This window comes from Toxorhynchites rutilus, chromosome 2 (genome assembly GCF_029784135.1).
Source record: "Toxorhynchites rutilus septentrionalis strain SRP chromosome 2, ASM2978413v1, whole genome shotgun sequence".
NCBI lineage: Eukaryota > Metazoa > Arthropoda > Insecta > Diptera > Culicidae > Toxorhynchites > Toxorhynchites rutilus.
The window spans coordinates 64,816,882-64,838,348 of record NC_073745.1 but is presented as its reverse complement, the minus strand read 5'-3'; the positions used below and the strand labels follow the sequence as shown (position 1 = coordinate 64,838,348).

Here is a 21,467-nt window from a genome sequence, read left to right as displayed (position 1 = left end):
TCCAGTTGTTGGCAGTACAGGTCCGAATTGAGCGTTTGGCCATAGGGAAGCAGCTCATAATAGATTATTCCTTGACAATCCCACCAAACACACAGCAGAACCTTCCTGGCCGTCAATGAGGGCTTGCCCACCGCCTGAGCCGCTTCAGCGGGCTTCGACCACATGCGTCACATGCGTCGATACGGTCAAAGATGTTTTTTTTTGCGTCAACGTGTGTGGCACCCATACATCGAGCTTCTTTGTGAATCCAAGCTTCTTCAAATGGTTAATAACGGTTTGATGACTTATCCCCAGCTCTTGGCCGATGCTACGGCTGCTACTATGCCGGTCTTTCTCGGCTAATTCAGCGATTTTGTCGCAATTTTCGACGACAGGCCTTCCGGAGCGTGGCGCATCTTCGACGACCTCTACACCAGAACGAAAACGTTGAAACCATCGTTGTGCGATGGAAATGGAAACTGTATCGGGTCCATAAACTGCACAAATTTTATTGGCAGCTTGAGATGCATTTTTGCCTTTGTCATAGTAGTACTGTAAAATATGTCGGATTTTCTCTTTATTTTGCTCCATATTTGCGACACTATAACTCACGAACGACTTAACCAAACAAAACACTGTCAAGGACTATATTATAGCACGCAAAAATACCTTTCCAACAAGCTATAGTATGACTCGATACAATGAATACAACTAGAACTACGCGCTTACAACGACACCTCGCGGAAATACCGCAGGACTTTTTTGGAAGCCTATTATATGGGTTGGAGCACTGGATTGGATTATTTTTTCTCAAAGTTTTATCACTTTCTTTTTTTGTCTGAGAAGTGGTCTTAATGTTTTGTCCGACCCTGTAGTTCCTACGTGTAGCAAAATGTTCAATCACTGAATATCAGAAATATATTTTCCCCTTTGCAAATTACAAATTAGTGATCCAGAAGAGTTGATTACCGATCCGAATCATACTATCGGACAGCTTCATACTATATTGTAATAATAACTTGAAATGCTTAATGCCCTGATGATATAACTGAAGGGTTACTCAAAAGAATCAATTGTAACAATAATTTTCTAGTTATATCATCAAGACATTAAGCTTTTCAAATTATTATTACAGAGTGTCCGAAATATGAAGCTGTCTGAAATATGATTCAGAACGGTACATCACAGATTACTGCCAAATGTTATAAATCGGAAGCGGCCCTCTGGATTAATATAGAAACAATCTAATTCAATTTGTATAATTTTGGTATTACTGGAAATGATTATTTGAAAGCGTTCAAAGATGGAATACAAGAAACACGATGAGACAATAAGAAAAAAATAGAAAAAAAAATCAAATGATTCCTAAACATCTGCTAAGGTAAGTTTTTTTTTTCTAGGAGAAATTGAGTTTCGCTGGTTTTTAATATGTTGGTTACTAACCTTGACTTACCGCGGGTAATTGGTATTGCAAACCATAGGATTAGATTAAGTCAAGGTTGAATGATATTAAGATTTTCTTCTCTAAACTTCGTTAACGAAAATTGTCAAACTTAGAGAACAAGATACACTGAAATGTATCTAGTAAAACTAAAATAAATAAGAGAAATTTAGAAAAAAAAACTGGCTTGCGGGGGTATCCACTTGAAGCACTCTGCCGCATTCTACACGGAATGATCACCGGTAATAGTTAGCAGTTCTATTATTTATTGACGAGATAATTGCAACGATTAACCTATTCGGCTCTGTCTTAGAACAAATAATTAAGGGTAACCGAATGGATCATTGCGTTGAATTCCATTCTGTTCCTCCGAAGGATTTGTACAATATTACAGGGAATGCTGCAAACTAGCAGAGGTGCATGCATATCTTTGACATAGAGAATAATACGTTGAGAAGGTTGTGTTTTAATCTGAAATGTAGTGCCGGTCAATCGATCAATCGAGTGTTGTGCGTCATTTAATTGGTGGAAGTATATAGGTTGTCCATTACTCAAACTCTTTCATAAACCGTTTTAACGTTTCACAGGGGAACTTTGCCTCCTCAAGATGGATATAAGCGAATTCTTGCTGGTTCAGTGTAAGTGGAAAGATTTTTGGCGTCCCTTGGCTTGACCGGAAACTGAGAAACATGATCAATAAGCTTATTCATATTTAAAAACACATCGCTGCCACAAATCAAACTATCAGGAAAAATGTTTACGTCTGCAACAGTAGGGTAACACGGGGTGAGTTGGACATATGGGGTGATTTGGACCACCCGTTTATCTCAAAAAGTACGGCTCAACTTGGATTTTTTATGATGTCTTCTCCTTCTACTGTTGAACCGTATGTACCTAAAGTGAAAAAACTTTGGTAAAATTCGACAGGTGGAAGGAAACGGTAGCATGAACACATCAAGCACTTTGATTGTCAAAAAATGTGAGTTTTTGGATCGTGGTTTTAAGGTTTTCCCCGCTGATTAAACAAACTTTTCGTGTATTGTGCAGTAAAGTTCTGTTCGTCTACAGAGGAGGAACAATTTGATGCAGCGAAACTGTCAGTCTGATAACAATAAATGGAATTAATTGCATTTAAATTTTTGCATGTTGTGTGGGGTGACATGGACACGTTTCTGTGGGGTGAATTGGTCCTACAGGTATGAGGCTTTTCTTTGGTATAATTGATTTCAGATGACGCTGAATTAAAAAAAGGATGGGCAGACAACGTTGGAAAAGAGAGAGCTTGAAAGAGCAACACAGGCCATCAAGAACTGATTTTCTTTGACCAAGCATCGAGAGTATTTGAAAATGCTCGAAAAACAGTGAAAAGATCCATGCAGAATTCGAGATGGTCTCAATCCAATTTTTCTGGTCTGGCATCTGACCAAGACACCTGGTATCGATCCCAGAATACTGTTACTGGTTGTAATATTATCCCAAAATACTTTACATGAACATAAGTATGTTTTTTCGATGAAACACACGCTGGACCAAACCACCCCACAGACGGTCCAAATCACCCCGCACCAAATTTTAATGTGCAAAAATCATCTCTTTTATTTTATGATATATTTGGTAATTTGAAGCTTGATATAATGATTAAACATTATTGATTGAAAGAAAACAAGTGTAGCTCAGTATACAATGTGACATTTTTTATTCAGACCGTATTGGTTTGGAAATATTAGGCGATTTGCTTAGGTGGTCCAAATTCCCCCCTTTTCCCCTATATCAACACATTGCCAAAAGCAGCCGATTTCGCAGTTTCATAAACGATGTCTTCACTAGCAGTGGCGTTGACTGAGCTGGAAACACTAATCACAAGATAGCTCAGTAAATAACGAAGCAAACGATACAAATGGATTAAATAAACGAACAAAGTCCAGCGAAATTTTGAACACAATGCGACACGGCAAAAACGCTGCTGACTGTCTGGCGGACTCGTGTTTTCTTGCTTTCCGGTTAAACGGCAACACGCCGTATAATTCTGTCCTCCGATGAGTAGTAAGTTTCATAAGATACCCATTGCTTAGCGCTGGGAATTATACCGAAATTAAAAATACGTGCGCAAAATCCCACCGCGTGCGGTTGTCAGTAGGCGACAGGGCAGCGTAGCTTCCTCTCGACAAAACGAGATATCCATTCATTCGCGCGAGCTTTTACGCTTTTGCGTTTGTCCGTGTATTTTTTTTTGTTTCCATCTGCTCCGCGTTTCGCTCGTATTTTGGTTTCCGAGAATTAACTGTTAGCAAAAATCGCGCTCAACCGGGTTTCAGATAATGAGTTTTCTTTTATCCGCACAGAACAGCATATCGCAAGCGTCTGTCTCAATGGTGCTGATGGTGGGTTTCTCTTCATCTCATGCTCACCGTTCGCTCAGTCCGTAGATAGCCGTTGGAGCGTTAGTACACGCGAGTGTAGCAGCAGCTCACAAGTAGGCGCTACGCCGTCTAGTGACGGGTTTCGGTGCGTTTTGAGTAGTGATTAGTTCCCGAGAGTCACCGAGTGACACCAAAAAGTGGTGAGGATGCCGGACGCTACGCGTGCCTCGATTGAATCCTTGGTTAAGGAATTCAACGGTGGAGCCAGCGGTTGGAAGCGGTTGCATCAGTCCCGAACGCGCTTTATGCCCATCGTCTTTGGCCGGGATGGGGTAAGCTGTGAATTTGGGGAGGGTGGATTTTACGTGAAAAAGAATGCGTTTCGTTGTAAAGTGAATTCTTGAGTTGTTTATTTTGATCTAGAAGATTGTAATTTTAGAAAAGTGTGACACAGTGAGTGATTTGCAGAGCACGAAATGTAAAACGCCAGCATTAATGCGGTAGCAAAATGTGAAGAATGAATTCAAGTGGGTTGGCTATTGGATAATATAAACTTGGTTTTTCCTGCCCGAAGCAAACACAAAGACGAAAAGGGATGAGATTTGTGGAAAATGATCAAGGTCGCAGACTACTAGACGGCGCCAGAAAGAAGATTCAATTATATTGAAGTGATCCATGATTGAAGGGAAGCAAAAGTATAAAGACTATCCCTATATGTTTCAATATCAGCAGAGTGTTTGTGCGGTATCGTGAATCTTAGTCTTATCAGCGATGGAACGTTCAACAGGTGAAATATCAAGAGTGAAACTCCAGAGCAGCATAGTGCACACTCTCTGTGAATTTTTTTCGTCGGTGCAACTTATTATCGACCTTGTGAATTCGAATTTCATAGTGAAGTTTTAGAAAATGTTAAAGAATTATGATATTTATGCTTCGAATTGCTTTTCCTGAACAATAGCACCATGCTCTCGAGTTCCCGTGGATTCCTTTTCTGTTGATGTTGATTCGTTTGAAGACCCAAATTAACACAATCATCTTGATTTGGATCGAACTTTGCACATGCTTTTGGTATGTTCCACGAGTTTCGATAGCTCTGGTTTTTTAATCCGGACGCCTTTTAACACTTTGTGGTCGTTTGTCTGCTCTCAGCCACCACAGCAAGAAACCATGCTAATCTTATATTTTACTCAACCAAGTATCAGTTTATGCTTTTCCTAAACGAAGCATGATGTCTAGTGAACCTGTTCACGAATCAGTACGGTGCTCCTATAAGTAATAGATAACGGTAAACAGTATCAAACAAAGTAGTCACCCACACAAGACAACGCACAGTGCGTTTAATACATAGGAATGTAAGATAAAAATTATAACAGCAGAATTTAGCCATTGTAACAATTTGGTGTGATGGAAAAGATTGTTCATAAGTATCAGAACAACTGTTTGCATAAATGTCTTGTGTTATTTAAATAATCGCATAAGTGTCTCAAGCGACAAAATCTTTGTTCATCTAAAGTTAAAAGTTCTGATCATTTCGGATACGCAGAAATCATTATTTGAGTAACTTTTGGTTTAAATTATTTTGAAGTAGTTTGTTCTTTGTTTGTTAAAAGTGAAAAGTACTGATCTTTTCGGATACACATTGCTGGCATTGATTATACATTTATTATATGAATGGCAAAAGTGTCTCATATTAGACGGATAATAAAAATAAAATAATGTATTGATTATCCTCCTATGATTTACTCTTGGAAACTTTTTCGAAAGATTTCACACCAAGACGAATAAATATATATATATATATATATATATATATATATATATATATATATATATATATATATATATATATATATATATATATATATATATATATATATATATATATATATATATATATATATATATATATATATATATATATATTAGAGGGCCTCTTCTTCATGAGTGCTACCTTCAAGCGGTCCAGTTGTTGGCAGTACAGGTCCGAATTGAGCTTTTGGCCATAGGGAAGCAGCTCATAATATTTAGATTATTCCTTGACAATCCCACCAAACACACAGCAGAACCTTCCTGGCCGAATGAGGGCTTGGCCACCGTCTGAGCCGCTTCAGCGGGCTTCGACCACGACTTTGCGCTTCACGTTGTCGTAAGTGACCCACTTTTCATCGCCAGTCACCATCCGCTTCAGAAACGGGTCGATTTTGTTGCGATTCAGCAGCGATTCACATGCGTCGATACGGTCAAAGATGTTTTTTTGCGTCAACGTGTGTGGCACCCATACATCGAGCTTCTTTGTGAATCCAAGCTTCTTTTAATGGTTAATAACGGTTTGATGACTTATCCCCAGCTCTTGGCCGATGCTACGGCTGCTACTATGCCGGTCTTTCTCGGCTAATTCAGCGATTTTGTCGCAATTTTCGACGACAGGCCTTCCGGAGCGTGGCGCATCTTCGACGACCTCTACACCAGAACGAAAACGTTGAAACCATCGTTGTGCGATGGAAATGGAAACTGTATCGGGTCCATAAACTGCACAAATTTTATTGGCAGCTTGAGATGCATTTTTGCCTTTGTCATAGTAGTACTGTAAAATATGTCGGATTTTCTCTTTATTTTGCTCCATATTTGCGACACTATAACTCACGAACGACTTAACCAAACAAAACACTGTCAAGGACTATATTATAGCGCCTTCAACATACCTTTCCAATAAGCTATTGTATGACTCGATACAATGAATACAACTAGAACTACGCGCTTACAACGACACCTCGCGGAAATACCGCAGGACTTTTGACGTAGGACTACGTCTTTCATTTCTATACCGGGGTGTAAAATCAAAGTTTCGAAAACGAAAGCGTTACGCCGGAGACCGAGATTTTGAGCGTTAATAGCTCCTAAACAACTGAACGAAATGGTATGATAAACACTTCATTCGAAAGAAAAAATGTCTACGCGTTATATACTTGTTACTTTTTCATCCAAAAACATGTTTCAATAGCCTTAAAATTGCTTTCAAAACAGGCTATTGAAATCACCAATCGGTATATAAGCGAGCGCCGCTCGTAAACCCACTCAGTTATAATTGAACAGCGACTGGAGCATGTTGTCGCTGTTGTGATGAAGCTAACTTCGTTTATCATGAAAGCGCTGATGAACGGTGTTATCAAGAGCCTGTTTTATACACCTTAGGTCAGAAGGGAATCCATCAGGAGGAGAGTGATGCTACGGTTCCGCTTGAAACATCGGAGCAGCCGCCACACACACACACATACACGCGCGGAACTCTCGTTGCTGAAAAATAATCTACCAGTTCCCCTGGGAGTTGAAAAATACATTCATGCGAAAGAGTTTATTTTAATGTTTTCTATCCATACAATACTGCAACATACATTTAGTTTTGTGATTTTTCAATCAATCGCAATTGACAGGAAAGCTTCTATTATTTTTCCCCATCAGTAGATAATTTTCGTATCCAATATTGGATGCATAACATGAAAAACGGAAAAATTTTCACATCGCCAAAATCATGTAATTTTCGAGTAATTATTTGCTTCCTACTCATATAATGCTGCGACCAAATACATTTCGTTTTGGATTTTTCAATCAAGTGCAATCAAAATGAGACCACGTCTTTCGGCAATTTATTAGAGGTGCAATGAATCTTGAGAAATTCCCGCTCTACGCGCACTGGCAAACGATGTTTACTCAACAATTTCTCAAATGAGAAATGTGTGTTGTGAGAAAATATTAGCGACCTCAAAAGCGACAAACGGGAGAAAGAGATGTTTGGAGGTTGAAGAAAATTGGCAGAAAACATCTTAATTTTATCTTTCGAATTATTTGATTCATACCACTTCGTTTTGCCAGAAGGAGATTATTATTGCTCAAAGGAGGAATCGAGTCCTCCGAGGAAATTATCCAGCGCAAATTAGAGTCGACTATCGATTGCGGCATTCGTACACAAATAATTTTATAATGCAGTTTCATCAAAGTGATTTCTTCGATATGGGGAAATATTCACTACATAATGTCATGTATTTCATATTCTTCATTATCAAATCCATATCCATTGCTCCTATCGGTATCGAATTATCATTAACACCACGATTTTCGCTAAATGCTCATTTCAGTTCGGCCTGCAAAAAACTTTTCTGAACTCTTATACATCAAATTTGGAGCCCTGAAAAGAGCCGTTGATTATATGCTAAGCTAATATAGCACGCTCTCCACGGATACGATGGCCCAGCTGGATGTCCTTGGGCATGATGTGACTCGTTTTGCATGGATAGCACACAAATTGGTATCTTCGAATAGGCCTCCTGCAATGTCATAACCGCGGAACTTTGGAAGCGCAAGTCGGTTTTGAAGTCCTGAACAATTCCACGAATCAAATGCTGCAAAGGTAGATTGCGGATCAGCAATTCGGTCGACTTCTGATAGCGATGAATTTCACGCAAAGTTCCCGGTCGATAGCGATGTGGTCACACTTCCCGCAGCTGCTGCATTTATCCGAGCTGCTTTCGTGGTCATTTACCACCGAAAGACTAACGAGCTGTCAGCTTGGTCCCGATGAAACGAGTCCTCACGGTGCGAGAGTAGAGTAAGAAATGATCGAAAGCAAAGGAAGCATCTTATTATAAGCCATAAAAGTCCAGAATGTAAACCACACCCTCTTTATTATATAAGCTTACTGTATACTTACTTCGATGTTATTCGTTTCTCTCTCAGAGTAAGCTACGAATATAATAAGGGTGGGGTTTACATTTTATACTTTTTTGGTTTATAAAATGACACTTCCTTTGCTTTCGTTCATTTCTTACTCTACTCTCGCACCGTGAGGACTCGTTTGTGTGGGACCAAGCACACAGCTCGTTAGTCTTTCGGTGGTACAGCACCACGAAAGCAGCTCGGATAAGTGCACCAGCCGCTGGGGAGTGTGACCACATCACTATCGACCGGGAACTTTTCGTGAAATTCGTCGCTATCAGAAGTCGACCGAATTGCTGATCCGCAATCTACCTTTTCAGCATTTGATTCGTGGAATTGCTCAGGACTTCAAAACCGACTTGCGCTTCCAAAGTTCCGCGGTTATGATGCTGCAAGAGGCCTATTCAAAAATAACAATTTGTGTGCTATCCACGCAAAGCGCGTCACATTATGCCCAAGGACATCCAGCTGGCCCATCGTATCCGAGGAGAGCGTGCTATTAGCTTAGCATAAAATCAACTGCCCTTTTCAGGGCTCCAAATTTGATGGATAAGAGTTCAGAAAAGTTTTTTACAGACCAAACTGAAAGGAATATTTTCGTTTGGACGCCATTCAGCATCGAGAAAATTTCGGAAAGATCTATTCGTTGCTGAAAAATACTCTGCCAGTTCCCCTGGGAATTGAAAAATACATTGATGCGAAATAGTTTATTCTAATGTTTTCTATCCATAAAACACTGCAATCAAATACATTTGGTTTTCTGATTTTTCAATCAATCGCAATTAACAGGAAAGCTTCTGAAAATTATTCTTCCCCATCAGTAGGATATTTCCGTATCCAATATTGGATGCATAAAACCTTGTGCCTCCAACGTAACGCTCTCGTTTTCGAAGTCCCACAAATATTCATTCATTCAGAATGAATTCAGATTCAACTTCAAACAAATAATCTCTAAATCAACGATAGTTCTACGTCACCCTTGCGGTTATACCATAGATATAACCCACTTCCTGTTTTTTGACAGCCTAATATATATGGAATAAATGTTTTATACAGAAAATATGATAGAATCAAGACAGCCCTAAATCGTTTAATTCCTTCCTCAAGCTCTGCTCTAATCAAAAACATCCGGCGATCCTTTTCTGGTATAGATAGAAAACCCATTCATCACATTAAAACCCATTTCCAGTTTCGAACAAAGATCAATTTCGCTAGTGCAAACATCAAATGGACTAACAGCCATTGTCACCAAGTAATTGTAGAACATATGGGAATTTAATTCTCCGAATTTTCCCTTTTTCCTTCTGAGTTTTCCGAAAATTTTCAATTGTCATGTTTGGTTGGAATATTTTTGGTTGAAATATGTGTAATATTTTTATGGGACCCCCTCTCCATTCCAGAGGAGGGAGGGGTGTCATACCATCATAGAAACATTTCTCGTATCCAAAAACCCCCACATCCCAAATTTGGCTCCATTTACTTGATAGTTCTCGAGTTATGTAGAAGTCGAGCCCCCTCCCCTCTTAGACAGGGAGAAGGAGTATCTATTCAATATGGAAACTTTTCTTGTCCCCTAAATCCTTCACATGCCAAATTTGGCTCCATTTGATTGATTAGTTTTCGAGATATGCAGAAATTTATGCTGTATTTGTATGACAGACCAACCACCTCCCCATCCCCCCCATTAGAGAGGAGGGAGGGGTCTCGAACTATCATAAAAACATTCCCCGGCCCCAAAGACCCCTACATACCAATTTCCACGTCGATCGGTTCAGTAGTTTCTGAGTCCATAAGAAACAGACAGACATAAATCCATTTTCATAGATATTGATAGCCATAACCCTAGCTATTTTTCTATACATTTTCTTGTATTTCTACCAAAACTTTATCCATAATACGAGATAGTCAGGCACAATTTTCGTTCAAGATTTTTCCCCTTTTGCGGAGAGTTTATTACTCTGTTACATAGAACACATATTTGATACGGTAGGGGTAATTTTCATTCATTCGAATGGAGTGCAGAATGCAAAATTGCGAGCCGTTCGGGTAATTTAAATACGGGTAGTAGTTGATCAGTAGAAGGATCTGGAATTTCCGAGGAAATTACACTATCGATTTCCCCTGGGAGTATTTTTTCGACTGAACAAATTTAAAATGTGTGTATAAGGTAATCCTTGTTTTCGCCATTCAACCGAATACATTCAACAACTTGTGGGACTTGCAATATGCTCATTGTAGACTTGATTTTTTGCTTGAACAATCGTGCTGTCATGACCGGAGATGCCAACCTTCCTGATTTTTCAGGATTTCCCAGACTCGTATCCTGACATCCTGACAAACGCTCGATTTCGCCTGATTTTTCTGAAGTGATCCTGATTTTTCCTGATTTTTTAGTTTTTTTATTTTATCATAATAAAAAGGATCCGTATTATGTATACCGGGATTCCTGTCAAAGTTTTACTGGTTGGAAATGAAAACTGTCAAAATAGCCTACGTAAAAAAGCTCTCCGGTTCTCCCTTGTATAGTGATTGCTGTAGCGTATGATAGTGTGCTCAGTATAAACTGTTATACAAAATTATAGGGTGATTCAGTTAATCCTTAACAATTATATTGTTAGTGTCGCCATTGAAGATGAATAAATCGAGACGTTGATCAAGAGTAATCCTCAGTATACGACAAATGAATTAGCAAATTCAATACAGACATCTAAATCCACCGTTGATGAGCATCTGCTGAAGCTTAGTTACGTATATCGAGACGATATGTGGGTTCCACACTATTTGAATGAAATACTTTCAATGGATTGCATTTCAATTTGCGGCTCGTTTTATAAATGTAACGAAAATACCGTTTTGAAGCAAATCGTCTACGTGATAGACGTTGCCTTTTGGCCAACGCAAAAATGCATGTATCGATAAATTATTTTGGAGTCATGGTAGGAGATCCTATATCACCAGTTCTCAAACTAACCGATTATTATACCCTCAGATTATCACAGGTTCAGGTCTCTACAAAATTCATTCAAGGGCAAGAACTTCGATTCTATGGACAGCATAAAAAATACCTTGAACAGTTTTCGATAAGAAAGCAAACATGATCTGGTAGGATAGAATTTTAAAACTGCATGAAACATGGCAAAAGATCGTGGAGCAAAACTGTGCATATAAAATTGAATGTCTGCCTATTAAAAAGATGCCTTTGTTCTCCTAAAAATCGGCATGAACTTTCCGGACAACCCAAAATGAGCTATCCTGATTTATCCTGATTTTTATTTTCATTTTCCCTGGTTTTTGAAAATATTAGTCGGCAACCCTGGTCATGACATAATTGAGTATTGCGTATTGGCCTGGTAATAGTAAAGATTGTGCCGGCGTTGCTCATGATAGCGTCTTGCAAATGAATGTATTCTTCATCACGCCGCTTTCATTGTTGTCGTGAGGATCACAGTCATACGCTCTGTACCTTCGCGTACATGTCGGTCATGAATTGTTGGCACGTCTCACGACATCGCAGAATGACGTCCTGACCGCGTCAAGCATACGTCATCATCATACAATACACGACAATACAATACACAATTTCTCGCGTCACTGGGCAGTCACCTACCATGATTCCAGCAACGCATGCGTACTGAATCTGCTGATTCTACATGCTCTTCAGCTGGAGATTTATCAGGATTGTTGACGATAGCGTCATTTTGCAACCAGAGCATGTGTGATTTGAAGAACTTCAATAATTTGGTGTGCCCATTCAATAAGGCTTCCAGCTAGTCGGTGATGCGCCTGGCTTCAAGCGAATTGAGGTTACTTGCTCATGTGTGGAATCAAAAATTCGATGAAGCAAACGAAGCGTCATTTGTCATTCAAACAACGCAAATAAATTCGTTATGTTTGAAAAATGAACAAAATGAATTGTTCACACAAAGATACTAAAAAAGAAAAATATATATATTTTTGCTTTGCATAGGGCCACCGTAATCGGTATTGAATATATGAGCAATTCCAAATGAAATCGACAAATGACAAAACATGAGTATTTTTGAAAGTTTGTATTCCGTTTGGGTTGGAGGAAATATGAGTTTTCCACAGAAATTGGGAATTTTTTGAGCCAAGTATAATTTTTCAATAGTGCGTGCCGATTTTAGTTAGAGAAATCTTTGATAATTTATATCTCAAAATCATGAGTCGTACCGAATAGTGTCTTAGAGAAAATTATAAAGTATCGATGTTTAAACGTGAAAAAAATATACAATGAGAAAAAAATAGTACTACTCTTTTTTTATTTACGAAAAAAAAACATTAATTTGCAATATCTAAAATATGTATTTTTAATTTTTCAGTCAATGCAGTCATTTTCGAGAGATTTATAAAAATATTTATAATTGTATTAGTTGTTTATAGTAATAGTAAATAGGCCCTTTTAATATGCTTGTCGTGTTATACCGCCATGTTCATGCAATTTTATGAATTTACTTATAATTGACAACAACATTTCCAAGCACATCAGATTTAAACATCATTCATCAGTCCAACAATCTTCCTTATAGATTGAATAACAGTTTCGAATTTTATATATTTTTTTAATGTTCTCTAATTTATTCTATCATTCTAACTCATTCTAGAGCCGGATTTAGATGTTGTCAGTTACTCTGTTGCGAGGAAACGTCAAACGATCCGAAGAATTATGAACGCACCCATGCCACTAAATTTTACATTTGATTTGCAAGTATGAGGCTACTCGCAGCCGAGCTTCAAAATTTGATGAATTCTAAAATAGCAATACAGGTCGGACTCGATTATATACAGACTCGATTATATATAGACTCGATTATATGTGATTCGATTTTATACAATTTCGAAGAAATATTTTTTTTATGTTTCAAATATGACTTATTTCAAGAAGAAATGTAACCTTTCAACGTTAAGGTGTAATTTAAGTGACTAATTCATATACAGTGGGGTAAAAATTGTGATTTTTGAAGATTTTGCTTGAATTTTCACCAAGAATTAATTATATCGATATTGCAGCCAAATTAAGATAGATAGAAGTTGAGTGTCAAAGAACAAATTGTAGAGTGGTTAGAGAGCTTCAATTTGATTGATAGAAACAATACAGTTTAATAAAAAAAAATAAGGATGACATTAATAATAATACAATAACAATTACTAACTTTTAAGTTTTTTACTTCCAAAATGTTATTAAAATCCATTAATTTAGATGTTCCACTACAATATCCTGTATCAAATTCCGTAGCGTACTTTGTAATGTAGAGCCAGTTCGAGGCAACAGAGTCCGAAACAAAAAAAAGTTCTATAACTCTGTCATTGTTGAAATTGGAACATATGCGTAGAAGGATTTTTTCCATCAAATATGATCGTCTATCACCCTCTGAGAGAATCTGGATATTTTTTTTTCATGTGAGAAAGGTTTTTTCTGACTTTAAGGGGATGCATCAAAAATAAAATTCCTCTTTTATATTCAAAACAAAAGGAAAATACATGCAAAAAAAAACCAATAAAAAAAAATTTTTTATTCGATTATATTAGGCTGTCAAAAAAGTCCTGCGGTATTTCCGCGAGGTGTCGTTGTAAGCGCGTAGTTCTAGTTGTATTCATTGTATCGAGTCATACTATAGCTTGTTGGAAAGGTATTTTTGCGTCATACTATAGCTTGTTGGAAAGGTAATATAGTCCTTGACAGTGTTTTGTTTGGTTAAGTCGTTCGTGAATTATAGTGTCGCAAATATGGAGCAAAATAAAGAGAAAATCCGACATATTTTACAGTACTACTATGACAAAGGCAAAAATGCATCTCAAGCTGCTAATAAAATTTGTGCAGTTTATGGACCCGATACAGTATCCATTTCCACCGCACAACGATGGTTTCAACGTTTTCGTTCTGGGGTAGAGGTCGTCGAAGATGCGCCACGCTCCGGAAGGCCTGTCGTCGAAAATTGCGACAAAATCGCTAAATTAGCCGAGAAAGACCGGCATAGTAGCAGCCGTAGCATCGGCCAAGAGCTGGGGATAAGTCATCAAACCGTTATTAACCATTAGAAGAAGCTTGGATTCACAAAGAAGCTCGATGTATGGGTGCCACACACGTTGACGCAAAAAAAACATCTTTGACCGTATCGACGCATGTGAATCGCTGCTGAATCGCAACAAAATCGACCCGTTTCTGAAGCGGATGGTGACTGGCGATGAAAAGTGGGTCACTTACGACAACGTGAAGCGCAAACGGTCGTGGGAGAAGCCCGCTGAAGCGGCTCAGACGGTGGCCAAGCCCTCATTAACGGCCAGGAAGGTTCTGCTGTGTGTTTGGTGGGATTGTCAAGGAATAATCTATTATGAGCTGCTTCCCTATGGCCAAACGCTCAATTCGGACCTGTACTGCCAATAACTGGACCGCTTGAAGGTAGCACTCATGAAGAAGAGGCCATCTTTGATAAACAGAGGCCGCTTTGTCTTCCATCAGGACAACGCCAGGCCACACACTTCTTTGGTGACGCGCCAGAAGCTCCGGGAGCTCGGATGGGAGGTTCTTTTGCATCCGCCGTATAGTCCGGACCTTGCACCAAGTGACTACCACCTGTTTTTGTCCATGGCGAACGAGCTAGGTAGTCAGAAGTTAGCCACAAAAGAGGCTTGTGAAAATTGGCTATCCGAATTTTTTGCCAATAAGGAAGCGAGCTTCTATAACAGGGGTATTATGAAGTTGGCATCTCGTTGGGAACAAGTCATCGAACAAAACGGCGCATATTTGACTTAAAACAGATGATTGTAACTAATTTTATGAACAAATGAAAATTCAAAAAAAATACCGCAGGACTTTTTTGACAGCCTAATATATAGTGAAAAGAAATCAGAAACTGTATATAATCGAGTCCGCGCTGTATTGCTGAAATATTTTTTTTTCGTAGCATGAAAAGTTTTCTCTGACGAAAACAGTACGTTTTCCCCCATCCGTTCCCGAACAACCTGGAGAAACGTCGGCTCAACAAAACCAGACAAACACGTTCTGTTTCGACCGGATTTGGCATCCTAACATTATGAAAATAAGGCGATCCACTGGGCGAGTTTCCAGCTAAGGTTTTTTTTTAACTTAAACTTCAAAAATATATTATTGTCTTTCATATTTAACTGATGTCCCGGGTTAAAACATAAAACGGCTCGGTTTCCAAAAAAATCCTATTCTCAGCAAACAAGTTTCGTGCAACCACAACGCTCCTAGAGTGACACGCAACGAAAACATACATTATAGTGTTGCTTAACACTCCCAGTGGGTTTGTAATCGCTTTTAGTAAAATCGATTTTTGTATAGTTCTTATCAGTATGTTCTCACATTCCCTGATAGTAGCGATGACTGCTCGCGACGCAAATACACACCACATCTGAATTTGCGGATATATGAACACCAATGAGTAATCGGCTGCTTTTTGCAATATCCATTCAGATTAGGTTGATTTTGGTCTTATCTATTCAGTACCGCCTTATTTCGGAAAACTCAGCCGAGTAATTATACTCGATTAACCACGGTGATAGCTCTGATATCACCGTGTTTAATCGACAATCAACGACTAAAATGTGATGATAATAATGAGTGGTTTTTCAGCGTTTGTTCCAAAGTTTAGTCTATCGGCAAAAGTAAAACCTTGTATTTATGGTGGCAGCTTCCCAAAATTTTCATTTTCATACGACCATTTGTAATTGCTACTGGTTCTTTATAAACGCGTACCCAGAATCATCGGCTTTTTTCCTAAAATTTTAACCCGCATTCCAGATTTCAGATTAAAATACCGTTTGGTCTCAAACTCCGAACACTTCATTTTTAAATGTAAATTTACTGGACTTTAATATTATAAATAATTGAACAATGAAAACCCTGACATTCTTTGTGGTATAGGGTTCATTTTACCATCGTTCACAGATATCGAGACTGCCTTCAACTTATAATACTAAGCATTTGCAAAAAAGTGACTGCCAAAACCAACGATTAAAAGGTTTGTGCTAGCAAATTAGGAATTTGAATCAAGTTTCGAAACACAAAATCCAAAATTTTGGTAGTATAATATTTTTTTCAAAGAAGAATACCTAATTGGTTTCAATTTGATATACCGTTCTGAATCATATTTCGGACGCTTAAGGTATATGATGCAGAAAACAGATCTAAACTTTTGCACAGGTATTATTTGGTTGATATTTTCAATAAATTAGTTCAATATGCTTTTAAGCTTTCTACTTTGGTACCTATATGTTTGAACACATAAAAAAATCATCGAATAAAATGCTTTTCAAATGAAGCAAATAAGAATCAAACTTCGGACACTATGCTCTGTCCAACTTCTATAATCCACCTTGATTCTATTTCGTTGCAACACAGACAGTTAGAATTTCAACAAGATACATTCATACATTGTTGAATGCTTAGAATAAAGTATATTTAAAGTCAATTTCGTTCAAAGGAGTTGTTTGTTTATTTATTGTGCTTAAATATGATAATTTGAGCTGTCCAGTTTCTATAAGACCATTACAAAATTCATAAGTATTATCAATGACAAACTCAAAACGATCGGCTGATTTGCATGTCAATAATTGGTAAGCTTGCCATTTCGGCTAAAAATATGGAAAATTCGTGTTGGAATACTATTTACCAAATGCTGCTGAATGCTTGTCTCGATATTTTTTCCATGTTTCCGAAAATTCGACTTTGAGCTCTTCAATCGTGGTGTACCGTTTCCCCTCAGTGTAGATCCTGCGTACAAGGATCCCCTTGGGAGGAGAGCGAGTCGGCCAGTCCAAAAAATTATGGGTTTGGTCCTTAATCCATTGCTTAGTTTCCTTGCTGATATGAATATGACATGATATGTGATTTTTTGTGACGATATCCACGCAAAAACGGTAGGAAAGAGGATTCCAGAACATGTATGTAATCCTTGAATTATGTGAAAGCTATCTTGAGCTTTCCGGTTGCACAGAATCCCGCCCAAACCATGCACGAGCCTCCACCAAAATACCTGGTTGAAAAATACTGCTCCTTCTTCCGTAAATCACGCCAGTACCCGTTGAAACCATCAGGACCATCCTAATTGACTTTTTTTTCGTCAGTGAAGATAACCTATACATTGAAGAACTTTTCGTTATTTTGTATTTTTTGGAAACATTCTTTGTCACAACATACCATGTCCCACTGTCGGTTCATGTGAGCTTTGGCAAAACTCAGACGTCTTCCGATGTGATATGGTGTAAGATGAGGAGCTTCAACCTTTTAAACCCTATTTATGTGAGGATTTTTTACCAAAACTTAACGAATTGTCACCAGAGTAACATTGGAATTGAAATTTGGAATTTTGAGGTATTCGAAGCTGTTCTAGCTATTTCCCGCTTATTCCGGTCAGAGAGCTACGATTTACGTGGAGCTCTCTCCTTCTTACCGTATCCTTGAGGATTCGTGAAATAATTGAGCACTAAACTAGAATATAAATTGTAGTAGTGTTTGTTTACAATGACACAAATCAGCAAGATCATACCCTGGTCTTATAGAAGTTGGACAAAGTGTATTTATAACCTATACATTGAATTTATTTTATAATAAGTATAAATTATAATAAACATTGGCCGAAACCCGCACTTTTTTTTGCAAGCACAAACATACCGCGAACTGAAAATCAGTTCAATTAACAGAAATACGGTATTCACAAATGCATCAATTTTATATTCACGAACGAACAAGCACAGGAGGATAGAGGTCTCTATGTATAAACCTAAGTTAATCCACCTAAGATGAGATGTGACATTTCTTATTTAATGTAATTTCAAATTTTTACTGGCAGGCATATGCTGTTGTTTTTATTGTTGGTCGTAGACAAATGTCTATGCTTAAGAATTATTTTTTTCTAAGTTTCAATTTCCAGAAAAAAAAACATTTTCCAATACCTGCAAAGTACCAAAATGATGTGAAAAAACAATGGAATCGAGGATTGGGTGGTTATTATTCGGTCCGGCGAAAGAATATTCACACCAGCAATCTCAATAAAATCCTCGTTATACGTACTGATAATTTCCTCCAGCTCCTCTACACACGAAATTCTATGGGCCACCATTACCTAAGGTTATTAGGGAAAAAAAATCATACAGATTTTCAATAATATTTACTGAATTAATTGATATTTGCAAACATTCACAAATGAGAATGCAAAAACAAATGAAAAAACTTCCGTCTTCCAAAGTAAATGAAACAAAACGCACTACAGAGGTCAGATGTGTTGGTATTAATCCATCAGAAAAAAATGTTCGTTATGGCCAACGTTCGATTTTTCGAACACTCAATTTTCCCGGTTGTTATTTTCCTGTATGGGGCTCAATCGAACGATTTTTGCCCCATATTGCAATGTATGTTCTTTTATAAAAGTAATACATTAGAAAAGTTCACATAATTTTGTATTTTATTGGGTTTTTTAGTTGAAATTAAAAACACGTTCCAAACATACTTGCTTTAAATCGAATTTATTGCCTAATAAAGTTACACAAAACTGAGTGAACTTGATAGTAAGTTGTAGCTAATATACTAAGCTATCTTTTGATGCAAAAACATTACCATATGGTAGCTTTGCAAAGACATGAAAAATTATCAAAATTGCTGTTCGATTTTTCGAACGCTTGGCCTAAAATAGGTTAACGATGATGAGAACTGATGAAACACGGGAGAAATTTAAATATTGATGAATGGGTAAATTCTACGTGCAAAACGTCAAACACAAACTATAATGAGTAGTGTTGTAATATTTTTGAAATGTAGTTCTCATATGAAATGATAGTGAAACCAAGGGATTACTCTAAAGAAGCAATTGCGATATTAATTTTATAGTTATTGTTTGATTTTTTGACTAACACTACGCGGTGAAACTGGGGTTTGAAACGGTTACTTTTGAACTTTTTATTGCTCGCCTGTTAACTTACAAGACTAACACGGTTGATGCGATCTATTAGGATTTGTATTTTCGACTTACTCGATCTGGTTCTGACTGTGGTATATATATGGGTCTACCAACAATACAGAGAGCGTGTAGATTATACGAAGATAACGAATCAATAGGTCTTTTTGGTTCCTCTGGTGTACCTACTCTGATAACCGAGATAAACTATTTTACGAGAGAATTCTATTCTCGCGATACGATCGCAATAGGGTTCAATATGAATCTAAATCCTTAACATATGCCGGCCACCGTTAAAAACCTTGTTTTTAACCTATCTACCGTATTTCATTACATACAATAATTTAATTCATTCGTGAAATTTCGACTCTAACCACGTGACTCTTCGGTGATCTCTGTTTACGCCTGAGGCTGTTGACCGGTAGATCAGCTGTTGCCGACCACGACTGATCATCTGTTAGCCTGGAGACAACGTTGACTGCTGTTACATCGATCTTTATCTCGTCGTTGTCGTTCTGTCGCTCATCTGCTTCGCTTGCTCATCCTGTCTGGTACGTCATCCGTCGATCGAATCGCCTGCGCTGTGGTTGTGGGTCGTAGCGCTTGTGTTCTCGCGTTTGAGCACGGGTCCGTCAGTCAGTCATGGTGGGAGAGAAAACATTCCTGAGTTTTTTGAAAATTCAATAAAAAACATACTTACAAGGTCCGGAGGCCCTTGGGCCCCCGGTCGTTACGCAGTGTGAACACTGCGCTGGGAGAGATGAAGACCTCAGAGGTCACCGGCAGCTTCACTCGTTGCGGGTGTCGTTGACTGGTCGATGGGTAGCACAATAATTTTGAAGATTGAGCACCGTCTTTGATCGCCACTACTGCGACACAGACGATTCCGTAGTCATCTCGGATGTTGTAGATTATGGTAATCCGTCATTTCTTACCAAAACCAGAGTACTGATGGTCCATTTCATTTTTGGCTGGAGTCCGGAAAAATATTCTCTGCGCTTCGAAAGCCGTTGAAGAGACTTTTGGACTTGCTGCCAGGGTTCCAATCTGTTGAAATGTTGCTTCTTGTATGACGATTCCGCATGGATTGCGAGTGGATGGTGAATCAGGATGTGCTCTGGGGTCTGGACAACGAGGTCTTCCGATAACCAAGAAAGAGGGTGAGAGTTCATGTAGTTCTCGATTTGAACTAGTAGTGGAGTGGTCAGCTGTTCGGCTTCCAGAATCGCGTCATTTTGCATCTGATGATCCCTGAACTTCTTGGGCAATTCTGTCATTGAAAGGTTTCCAGTGAGCTTCATATGAGCTGCCTTAATCGAAAGGCAAACGAATGCTGCTAAACCATTAGTGGGCTGCGATTTCCGTTGAGGATAGCGAATGTATATAGAACCATACAGATCGACAACTGTGCGCAGGAACGTCAATGTTGGAGGGACGCGTTTAGTCGGAAGATCGTCCATGAGTTGGTGTTGGAGCCTTGGACGACAGTGAAAATAGTTGATACAGCAATGAACGGTCCTGCGTACAGTACTCCGAACGCGCAATTGCCACAATTTCTTCCTGAGACATACGATTAGCAATTGCGGTCTTGGATGCAGCCTTTTCCGCTGGTAGTATCGAGAAACAAGTTTTGGGAGCTTGTGTTTTGATGGGAGAACCATCGGATGTTTGTTGTCTGGAGAAATTATTTCGTGGTGTAGCCGGCCACCAATTCGCAGGATGCTGGCTTCTACGAGTTTTGTTGCGTTGAGAAGATCCAATCGATTATGTGTACGTTTAGTGAGCCTCGAATTGAATGCAAATATTGGAACCCACGCAACTAGACGTTGGAGGGTCATGTACGGAAAATGTAGAGTGAATATAATATTTGGTGGGATCGTTTGAACTGCCAGAGTACTACGTGTTTTTTCGATATCTTCTGAAACGAAGTCTTCATCCGGTATACAATCGAAATCAGACCGAAAGCAAGAGGGCTTTGCTGGCCAGTCGGGTTTGTGCCAGTGTCGGGTCTGTACGCGAAACCGTTGTGTGGCGATTTCCCTT

The 21,467-nt window shown here is 38.6% G+C and overlaps 1 protein-coding gene across 3 annotated transcripts in view; it reads left to right on the top strand.

Moving 5' to 3' along the window:
* Positions 1-3,793: 3,793 nt before the first annotated feature.
* LOC129768347 (calpain-B-like) overlaps positions 3,794-21,467 on the top strand; it is a 29,086-nt gene continuing 11,412 nt past the window's right edge. Inside the window, exon 1 of one of the 3 annotated variants that reach the window (XM_055769937.1) lies at positions 3,794-4,112. In XM_055769937.1, the coding sequence (XP_055625912.1) occupies positions 3,987-4,112 (126 nt within the window). In that variant the 5' untranslated portion in view covers positions 3,794-3,986. The remainder of the gene's footprint in view (positions 4,113-21,467) is intronic. The other 2 variants (XM_055769939.1, XM_055769938.1) reach the window with 2 other exon arrangements.